This window comes from Fundulus heteroclitus, chromosome 22, assembly GCF_011125445.2.
Source record: "Fundulus heteroclitus isolate FHET01 chromosome 22, MU-UCD_Fhet_4.1, whole genome shotgun sequence".
Lineage (NCBI taxonomy): Eukaryota > Metazoa > Chordata > Actinopteri > Cyprinodontiformes > Fundulidae > Fundulus > Fundulus heteroclitus.
The window spans coordinates 4,819,770-4,830,516 of NC_046382.1; the positions used below are offsets into that span (position 1 = coordinate 4,819,770).

Consider the following 10,747-nt stretch of genomic DNA (forward strand, 5'->3'; position numbering starts at 1 on the left):
AAATACGAACAAATCTGTTTATTTCTTAAACATTATTTAGCATGAATAAATAGCTAAAAGTGAAATTAAAAAGTCAAAATGTAATATATATATAATTTTACTAAAAATATAAATAAAAGAGAACAAGGAATAGTCAAAAATATACACAAACTTTATATTCTGCTTATGTAGCTATATATTAGTTTCGTGGATAAAATAAGATACCAGAAAATCAAATGAAACGAATGTTTAATTCATGTTGGCTTAATCAATAAATCAGGTTAAACAAAAATAGAAGCTAATTGAAAAGGAAACTGTGTGTTGGATTTGGCTAAAATAAAAACAAACGAGTATCCAATAAAAAAATCTTTATTTACTTGTTTTTCATAAAAATGAAATTTAAAAGCTGAACCCGATTCGGCCCAGATCGATGCGGACCTCCAAAAAAGAAACAAAAAAAATTAACCAGTAATTAAATAATAATAATAATAATAATGACATGTGATGAGATAAGTGCAGGGAAAATATGGCTCCACCTGAAGAGATATTTAGTTTCATCTTAAAAGCTGATGTGAAGCTTCATCTGGATGAAACCGGAGCTGTTTGCCTTTGCGGGGATTCCCCGCAGTCCGTCAGCCAGTCTGCAGATCGGGAAAATAATATTCCACCTTTATCACTGGCTTCATGCAGGGCGCACAGAAAAAAGTCCCCGCGTTATTTTCATTTCAAAATAGGCAACAAAAATCAGATTTTAACAAATTTACAAATTTCGTTTTTCTCTCTCAGGAATAATTTAAACGCGTTTTATGTTGCAGCGCTGCAGGCTGCAATAATTTAACCGGTTAGAAACACGAACGACGTGCATGAAATATCATATTTGCTCTAAAATTATTATGTTAACAACGTCCTTTGTTTTTATTTTGTTTTTTAACCCGAGAAAAAATCTGCAGCTCATGGGAAATACCGGCAGATCTGAGCATTTGGACCGACTCAACCGAATCAGGACCGAACTCTTCCGACTTCAACAACAACAACAACAACAACAACAACAACAACAATAATAATAATAATAATAATAATAATAATAATAATAATAATAATAATAATAATAATAATAATAATATCACGTAAAATGGTCTAAGAGGATTTTTACGCATCACTTTGGATAGAAAAATACTTTTAAAAACTGATTAAAAAACGCGGATTGGTTAAAATAATAAAAGATAAAACTTAAAAGGAAGAGAGGAGCAGTTATTTGCCGCTGAACACATGTTGCGTTAAGCGCTAAAGCCGCAGCCTGCAGCGATGCGTTGAAGCGCAGCAGCAGCCTGAACTCTGCGCCAGGCTGGCAGCGGCTCTGCGCTGATTGGCTACCTGGGACGGCTCGCTCAGCCTGACGCACACACACGCGCTCTGTGCTGCGGACTTTTCCCATTTCCCTCCTTCGCTCTGCGCTCCGCTGTGAATGAACAGCCTGTTTGGCATTCCTACCAACGTCAGCAGCTGAAGGTGGACCACTCCGAGCCGCCTGCTCCTATAAATCGGTGCCGCAGCCCGCTTCCCTGCAGGAACGCTCTCCAAGTTGGAGCAGGAGCAGGAAAACGGAGCGCATTCTTCAGTCTGCAGAGGAGACGCGCGTTGGAGGTAAGCGCTTTGGATCGGAACCTGAGCGGAACCAGAACTAAGCTTTTGTCCATGTGGAGTAATTTAGGAACTAATGGGAACTTTTTTTTCTTTTTTTTTCTTTTTTTAAACATTAAAACCATTTTGATCTGATTCGACCCAAACACCTTCTGGTGCAGCTTTTAAAGCAGATTTACTACCGCTCCTCTATAAAGCCCGGTGCGCCCGGGGGGTGGGGGTGGCTGAGCCCCCAAACTGTACCCATAAAGGCGCGCAGCGTTATAGACAAGCCGGCGCAGGCAGACCTGTAAAAGTGTTTGGAATAGCTGACAGCTCCTGATGTTGCAGGGAGTTCCCCCCACTGTGGAGGCGCATCACGCAGGTGGGATCAGTCTGTCTCCCCGGAGGAGCAGGACTCCTCTCTAATAAAACACAGAGGAGGAAAAAACTGGCTTTGCTTTAATCAAATGATTCTGTTCTAATAAAACCCAGAGTGACCCAGTTCCCGGTCAGATCTCAGCCTGAATAAGAAAACATTTTATCTAATTAGGACTCTGACGCAGCAGAGTTCAGACAAGGTTTAATAGAACTTTTTCTCCCTTTTTTAGTTTTAGTTGCACTTTTTTTTTAGGGAGGATAGAATTCTCAATAAACTGAACAAACTCTTCTTTATTGCAGTTCTAGTCTAGTTCCTGAGGAAATAAATCCGGCCAAGAGTCGCTCCAAGCTCCGCCGCCGGACTCCGTCTCTTAGCGCGCCGTTGCAGGTGGATGCTGGGAAGCGAGCTGCTCACAGATGTTCCCCCTGGCCCAGTTCGGGGTGCTGTCGGCTCTGGCCACCGCGCTCACGTCGGTGCTGTCCGCGCTGCTGCTGCTGGTGCTGACCCGGCAGCTGTGGAGTCTCCGCTGGAGCCTGACCCGGGACAAGGACAGCAGCCTGCCGCTGCCGAGAGGCTCCATGGGCTGGCCGCTGGTCGGAGAGACCTTCCACTGGCTCTTCCAGGTCAGACAACACCTTTACTTTCCTCCCTGGTCTCAGCTGAGGCTTTACTGCCAGCACAGGGGACCAGGAAGTCGCGTTTAAGTATTAAAGCTTCCGGTTATTCCTGCAGTTTCGGGTCCAGGCTCTGTTCTGCGGTTGAAGCAACATGTGCGGACTTGACTCCTCTGGGAGGCAGAGACCAGACGCTTTCAGCTCAGATCTTCCTCCTTTTTCTCTCTCCGTGTTTTCCTTCATCCATCCAGCGCAGAAAATGAAACTAAACCACTGGTGTTGCTCGTCGCTCTCATATTTTCAGTGATTTCTGAATTCTTTGCGTCTCTCCAGCAAAGCGCCCGGCACGCTGTGCGTAAAAAGCCTCCGCCCTCTTTCCGAGCAGCGCAGACCTGCTTCTTTTCTCTTTTTACATTTTAAACAGTTTGTCTGCGCTCCGACACATTAATACAGAATAACTGGCTGATCCGGAGGACTCACGCTGATATAAAAATCTGAATATATACAGATTTTACCTGAATGTCACATCGATAAACTAAAGGAATTTTAAACATATAGGGAAACTTTAACCAAATAATTGACAGCTCAAAGTATTTATAAAACTATTACATCCTTTTAATCCCAGATGTGAGTTTCTGGATACCTCTAAATACTGGTCTGCGACTTCCTGGAGTATAAATGCGATGTCCATAAGTCCACCTAATTTCAGCCTGTCTTCAGAAAGGGAAAGCCAAGCAAACATGCCATGTAAGTGAGGGAGATGCGTCCCCAAAAGTCAGTAAATGGCTTTTGGTCAGAGCATTAGTTAAACATCTGGGCTGAGGCGAGCACATGTGAGGAGATGTAAGGCAGGTAAAATATGAATCTGTAGAGCTCAGGGCAGCAAACAGCGGCATCTCCAACCATTAGAACACATCTACATGTCAGCCTGCTGGTTAGAAAGAAAAAAACAATTTTATCTCCTAAAATCTCTAAACATGTGGAGGTTGTTGAACTCAGCTCTGTTCTTGGGTCAGATGAGACTGAGAGTGACCTTTGGGTTAAAACACTGGAGGCTCTCAGGCATGGTGGAGGGTCTGTGATGCTGTGGGCCTGTTTCTCTTCCAAACACCCAGGGAAGATGTTAGAGTGCAGCAAGAACCCTGAAGCACCAGGGCATGTAAAAAATAATAATCTGGTTGCTTCTGCCAGAGGAATCTTTGGGTCTTTCAGCAGGACAATGATCTGATATTAGAGACCAACCCAGACACACAGTCTACGGTGTTCCATGACCACCTCAGTCCTCGGGTCTACATCCTGTGGATAAATCTGATCCACGACCCGCTCTCTGTTTGCTCCGACCTCGTCAAACTTTACAGAACAAGGCTAACGGCTTTTACTGACAGAGTCCAAGGGTAACTGGTACCAGTGGCCTGCTAATAAACAATATCTCTGAGCCTGGTTCTGCTGGAGGTTTTTCTTCCTGTTAATGGGTGTTTTTTCTTCCCACTGTCGCTTCATGCTTTCTCAGTATGAGGGATTGCTGCAAAGCCATGTACAATGCAGATGACTCTCCCTGTGGCTCTACGGTTCCCCAGGAGTGAATGCTGCTTGTCGGGACTTTGATGCAATCAACTGGTTTCCTTATATAGGACATTTTTGACCAATCTGTATAATCTGACCCAATCTGTATAATATGATTGAACTTGACTTTGTAAAGTGCCTCGAGATGACATGTTTCATGAATTGGTGCTATATAAATAAAATTTAATTGAATTGAAATGAAATTTTATATTATTTCCCTGCTGAATACCTACGTGTTGATGTAAGGAAGTTGTTAGATGAGGCAAATTAAAGCAGTTTTCGCTCAAAAATACTACAAGTATGGAAAATATTCTGCAACAAGTCTGATCTGAACCTCAGAGGGAATGTTTCTAGATCGTAGAAATCTTTGATAAATTCTACAAATTTCTTCAGAATTTGACAAAACCAGAAAGATAAAGAAATATATATTTTTTTCTAAATATTTCAGCTTCACATGCTTCCCGTTTCCCTTTCCCCCCCGCAGGGTTCCAACTTCCACATCTCACGCCGGAAACGTCACGGCAACGTGTTTAAGACCCACCTCCTGGGGAAGCCGCTGGTCCGGGTGACCGGAGCGGAAAACATCCGCAAGATCCTGCTGGGGGAGCACAACCTGGTGTGCACCCAGTGGCCCCAGAGCACCCGCATAATCCTGGGCCCCAACACCCTGGTCAACTCGGTGGGAGACCTCCACCGGAGGAAGAGAAAGGTGATGCATGTGGTCCTGTGTCTGCAGCCAGAGCTGCTCCTCATCCACCTGACTCTGAGCTCCTCTCTGTCTGTTTTAAGATCCTGGCCAAGGTGTTCAGCCGGGGGGCGCTGGAGTCCTACCTGCCCCGGGTGCAGGACGTCATCAAGGCCGAAATCGCCAAGTGGTGCTCTGAGCCGGGGTCCATCGACGTCTACGGCGCCGCCAAGTCGCTGACGTTCCGCATCGCGGTGCGGGTGCTGCTGGGCCTGCGGATGGAGGAGGAGCGCATCGTCTACCTGGCCAGGATCTTCGAGCAGCTCATGAACAACCTGTTCTCGCTGCCCTTCGACGCGCCGTTCAGCGGCCTGCGCAAGGTACCAGACCGCAGCCCGGGGCAGAGTTCACGCACGTGGAGCGCAGTCAGGTTCTCACCGACTTCTCTCTGCAGGGCATAAAGGCCAGAGAGATCCTCCATGCCAACATGGAGAAGATCATTGAGGAGAAGATGGCGCGGCAGCAGGTGGACGACGACTATCAGGACGCCTTTGACCTCATGCTGGCGGGCGCCAAGGAGCAAGGCCAGGAGCTCAGCATGCAGGAGCTCAAGGTACCAGAACACTGCTTCAGCCAGGCCACAGAGGAACACGTGAGGAACCAATGAGCTGTTCCTCTGCTTTACTGAGGAGACATCTGGGCTGGCTTTAGCTCAGACAGCAGCACGTTTACAGCTTTAGCCGGGCGGAATAGGAGAGCAGGGTGGACAGTCTCAGAGGAGAGGGACACTGCCCTGCAGGGTTCAGATGTTCCTCTGCTTCAGCACAGGCTCCTGCTGAAGCAGAGAAACATCTGAAGCCTCCAGAGCAGCGGCTCCACCAGGAAACACTGAAGTCTTCAATAAAATGACTAAAGCTGTACATTTAACCCTTCGTGTTCCAGGAAACAGCAGTGGAGCTGATCTTCGCGGCCCACTCCACCACAGCCAGCGCCTCCACGTCGCTGGTCCTGCAGCTCCTCCGCCACCCGGCGGTGGTGGAGAAGGCCAGAGCCGAGCTGCAGGCCGAGGGTCTCCGCTGGCAGGAGGAGCCGAGCCCCGGCCCGCCTGGCGTAGCTGTGGAAACGCAGCAGGAGGCTGCAGAGACGGAAACCAGCTGCTTGCTGAGCACCGGGAGTGGGTCAGACGGCGGTCCTCCTCAGCCTGGCTCCCATGTGCCCTACCTGAGCCTGGAAAAGCTGAGCCAGCTGCGCTACATCGACTGCGTGGTGAAGGAGGTGCTGCGCTGCCTGCCGCCGGTCTCTGGGGGATACCGCACGGCCCTGCAGACCTTCGAACTAGACGTAAGTCCCAGAAACAATCCCTCTGTCTGCAGTTTGCTGCTCGTCATAAACCAATCAGCAATCATACCAAGGGTTTGGTCCAAAGGGTCCTCCCTGGAAGCATTCAGTACCAAAACTTCTGATTTGTCCTGAAATCAGCGTCGACCCGTTGATCATCTGCTGCACGACGAGTACCAGTACTAATCTTGGTTTAGCTTAAATCATCCGTTCTGTGCATCAAACTGTGTCACCTGTGGGCTTTCACACATTGCAGTGAGGAAATATAAACATATCTTGGCTGCTGGTTCTGGAGTGGCCACATATTTGAAGGTTTGACAGGTTTGACAGCAGCAAAAGTCCAGAAGTTTCTTAGGAAACCTCCAGGATCTGTTGATGGAGATCACTGGCTGTGTGGAACAGAAACATCAAATCATGGGAAATATTGGACTATATTTAAATATGTATTATAGGTATGATTTCTGACTATTTGCTACTTTACGTCCTCATATAAAACAGGAGCTTTTGCACCAATGAGAAGCCTTCTCTGCCTCCAGGTCCATGAAAACATGAAGCTTTGCTCCGACTTTGTTCTCACCCTGCATTGTGTTTTTCCTGCAGAACACTGCAGTTAGTTTTAGTTAAAGAGACTAGAACATATGAAGAAAAGCCCTCAGAGGTCCCACTTCCTTCCTGGTAACTCATATAATGTTTAGAGAGAAGGTAATGTGTGTTTACGGCTCCTACTTTTTATTTTTCCACAAAGCAGACCAGAAAGTAGACCTGCTCTGAGTAGGAAGGCAGAAATAAAATGAATGTCTGACCTCTCACCTCTGAGCCCCTGAACATTTTGGGCATTAAAACTCTGCTGTAACCTAAATTTATAATTAGATAGGAAATAGTTTTAATAGAAGACGGTAAAATAATCCTCATGTTTAGTTCTACTTTAGTTTGGTTGCACTGTGGCCGTATCCAGGTGAGAGGAAAATGAGGCTGTCAGTCAATAAATGTTCCTTATTTCATCCTGAAACGAGCCCTTATAGAAATCTTTGCAGCGACTTGAACCTTGCCTTTTGTTCTTCCACCCGCTGAGAGTTTTTCATGTAGGATTAGCGTGGCGTAAAAACTCCTCGGCCCTTATAGGCGTCCTCCTCGACCCCAGCGTGGCCCCAATTTTCTGGCCCTATTGCTGGAAGGACAATTGTCATTTCTGAAGCTGTAAAGCCCCGGGGCCGAGGAGTAGCTGTGCTGCTGAACGCGGCGGTCTGACCCGCAGCGTCACAAAGACAGCTCACATCTCCAGGAGCGGTTCTGGTCTGAGTGGACGATAAAGATCCGTTCTGTTCTTAAGCATAGAGCTATAATTAAACCCATGAATGACACAATGAAACCTCATTTTCAGCGGTGGCAGCGTGTTAGTGGACTTATAATAAAGCAGCCTGGAGTATGCGCTAGCAACAATAAACCTAGTAAGTTAATTCAATATAAAAGTTTATTTTGGCCTGATGTTAGAAACAGGGCAGTGTAGTCCAGCTACTCTGTCCTCCTGACAGAGACGGATAGAGAGCTGTGGACGTGCACTGTAAAAAGGGAACTAAAACTAAGTAACATTTTCTTGAAATTAGTGTATTTCTTCTTAATTTGAGCAGCTAATTAAGATTATCTGAGTATTTTGACCCTTAAAATAAGATAAATAGACATCCTGCACCTGAAATAAGATGATGGAGATGAATTGTTCTTATTTTAAGTGCTAAAATCTTATTCCATTGGCAAATAATCTTATTTAGCTGCTGAAGTCAATAAAAAAATACACTAATTTCGAGAACATTTTACTACTTTTAGTTCCCTTTGTGCAGTGGCAGGATGAACAATATTTAATCCATTTTATAATCCGGTGCATCTTATGCACGGTCCGAAAACTACAGTACATTCATTTCCAGCCGGCTCATTTTTGATTCTCATAAAATAATCTTGACGTTTCCCTGCAGTAGACAGACCGGATCCTCTAAAATATTAGAATCTTATAGACTCCCATCCACAGATCGGTCAGCTGCGGCCTCTGGGTTGGTCACAGTTACTGTTGGTTGGAGGCTGGTGTCGTCTACCTGTCAAATTAACCTGTGGGTTCCAAACTCCTGGTTGAGCGACAGAAGGAAGGTGTTTGGTTGTGACGGCTCGTTCTGCTTTCTGACGCAGGGCTACCAGATCCCTAAAGGCTGGAGCGTGATGTACAGCATCCGGGACACCCACGAGACGGCGGCGGTGTTCCAGAGCCCGGAGCAGTTTGATCCGGAGCGCTTTGGGCCGGAGCGGGACGAGAGCCGACAGTCCCGCTTCAGCTACGTGCCTTTTGGCGGCGGCGTGCGCAGCTGCGTGGGCAAGGAGCTGGCGCAGATCATCCTCAAGACTCTGGCCGTGGAGCTGATGGGGACGTGCAGATGGACCCTGGCCACGGAGAAGTTCCCCAAAATGCAAACGGTCCCCATCGTGCACCCGGTGAACGGGCTGCACGTGCGTTTCTGCTACAGCAAGCCGCTTTAGGTCCGCAGCCAAGCCCAGCCAGGCGGTGAAGGGACGTTCTCTGAGCACAGAACCAGAACCTCCGCGGTCAGGCCACCTCTCTCCTCCTCAGACACGAGGCTTCCACTGACATCCTGCAGAACTTCATCCTTTAAATGCTTCTTAAATTATTTATGAATTTTGCCTGTTTCCTGCAGAAGGTGTGAGTCTGCCCTCTGGTTGGACTAAAAGCACATAAGCTAATTTTTCTGTTTGCAGCTTTACAGAAACCATCGCCATCCTGCTCCCTGTCTGCTGTCTGTAAATTAGATCTAAGTTATTGTACATATCAGAAAAAGCCATTAAATCCATATCTCTGCTGCTTTTAACTTTTCTACTTCGCTGTAGCTTCTTCATCCATAACGTCACAAATTTACGGTCAGTTCTGTTTTCCGGCGTTCCGCTCTGCAGTTTCTTCTGCTTTGTCTTGTTCGACGTGCCTTTGAGCAGGGCACTTGGAGGCGGCGCACAGGAAAGGCTCCTCTGGAGGGTCAGGTCTGTGCTGGAACAGGAGTCGGTTCCCATCAGCGTCTCTTTAAACCTGAAAGGTTCAGGAAGAACGGGACAGTTATGAGGAACATTTGGTTTGATTCCAGACGTTCTGCTGATGAACAGGAAGCTGCTGCCGCTCTGGGACTCATTCAGAATGTCCTCCTTTTGCTTTTTATATGAATGTTTCATAGGTCTGTTATTGTGTGTGCATTAAATGAAGTAGTGTTCTGAATAAGCTGTATTTAAAAGGCAGATGGTCCTCATCTGTTGTAGAGACACTAACCTGTAATGTAAAACCTTATTTCTCCCTTAGGAACCGTCTTACTTAGCATCAGCTGAGTTCTAATTGTTGTTGTGGTCGGAGGACTGTTAGCCTGGTCGGTGCGCTGTGAAATGTCAGATACAGATGGATTTATGGAAGGAGATAGCACTTTCTCCACTTTAAGGAGTCTGTATATACTGTATTGTCCTGGTTGTTCACTGAAAGTATCAGATGTAGCTGCTGTACCGTCGATTTGAATTAGAGGATGCCAAGCAAAGCTGTGTGTGCTTCTCTGAGTTTTTATTTATGTTGAAAAAGCCTTGAGCTGTTGTTGCACCAGGATCCGCTCCTGCTGCCTGAAACCGTCCCCTCTGTCTGAAGGCACTCCACCTGGGCCCACGGACCAGACCTCGCTGCTCCTGCTACTAGATGCCTCCATCTTCCAACACACCCGCATCAAATGAATGACAGCTGATGAGGGAATTCAACCATTTCATTCAGGCCTGCTGGAGGAAGGATGCATGTGGAGGCAGCAGGATAGCAGCTCTTGAGGACCTGGGTACCCCTGCATCAGACATCACATAAATGTTGCTTTCTGTCCCACTCCTCTCCCTTTGGTTACTGCTTGGAAACTCAAAACGTCACCTGCCTTATCAGAGGTTCTGATGGACTTAGGGGGTTCAGACATGGCCTTAATGAGATTCAAATCAATTGTTGTTATATTTCGGGTCATTTTACCACTGGAAGACCCATTCCTGGCCCATCAGGGAAAGATCTTCTGGTCTATCGACTCATGGAAGGTTCTCCTGTACATTAAAGAGGTAAATTATCGTTTCCACCTCTGTGTTTGACGGTGGGGACGATGTTTTTCTCCAGATAAAGTGAGTTGGTAACAAAGAACTCATCCGCCTACAGAACTTCCTCCCAAAACATAGCTGAGTTGTAAATTAGCAAAGTCGGCACAGGTCTGGATATGTGCTTTTGAAACAAGGGATCCACGAGTTATTATTCATATTCATCACACTATGGAGTTCATCAGTAGTGTAGGAAAATAACTCAGACTAAGATATACAGATGCTTTCCTCACCTCAGCATGCTGGAAGCCTGAAACTGATAACAGGACTTGCTTTCTGATTAACCGTGGTAATAAATATCTGAGCACTTGAAAGGAAATGTTATTCCCAGTTGTTTATTTGACCCTTTAATGTTAAAAAAACAAGGAAAAATAGGACGATGTCAGAGCAAAAGTAACATACCTCACCCTGAAGCAGCTA

The 10,747-nt window shown here is 46.4% G+C and overlaps 1 protein-coding gene across 1 annotated transcript; it reads left to right on the forward strand.

The window, feature by feature from the left end:
* Positions 1-1,409: 1,409 nt before the first annotated feature.
* Positions 1,410-9,754, forward strand: LOC118556229 (cytochrome P450 26C1-like). Its single transcript, XM_036126842.1, has 7 exons — positions 1,410-1,623; positions 2,281-2,604; positions 4,643-4,867; positions 4,948-5,223; positions 5,298-5,456; positions 5,786-6,184; positions 8,357-9,754. The coding sequence occupies exons 2-7, from the start codon at positions 2,398-2,400 to the stop codon at positions 8,699-8,701; spliced, it is 1,611 nt and encodes a 536-aa protein (XP_035982735.1). The 5' UTR covers positions 1,410-1,623; positions 2,281-2,397; the 3' UTR covers positions 8,702-9,754.
* The last annotated feature ends 993 nt before the right edge of the window (positions 9,755-10,747 follow it).

Bases quoted from the DNA above. Each gene is read 5' to 3' on its own strand.
- LOC118556229 (XM_036126842.1), top strand. From the start codon at position 2,398: ATGTTCCCCCTGGCCCAGTTCGGGGTGCTGTCGGCTCTGGCCACCGCG. The intron at 5,224-5,297 runs GTACCAGACCGC...TTCTCTCTGCAG, and splicing joins CGTTCAGCGGCCTGCGCAAG to GGCATAAAGGCCAGAGAGAT. The intron at 5,457-5,785 runs GTACCAGAACAC...TTCGTGTTCCAG, and splicing joins TCAGCATGCAGGAGCTCAAG to GAAACAGCAGTGGAGCTGAT.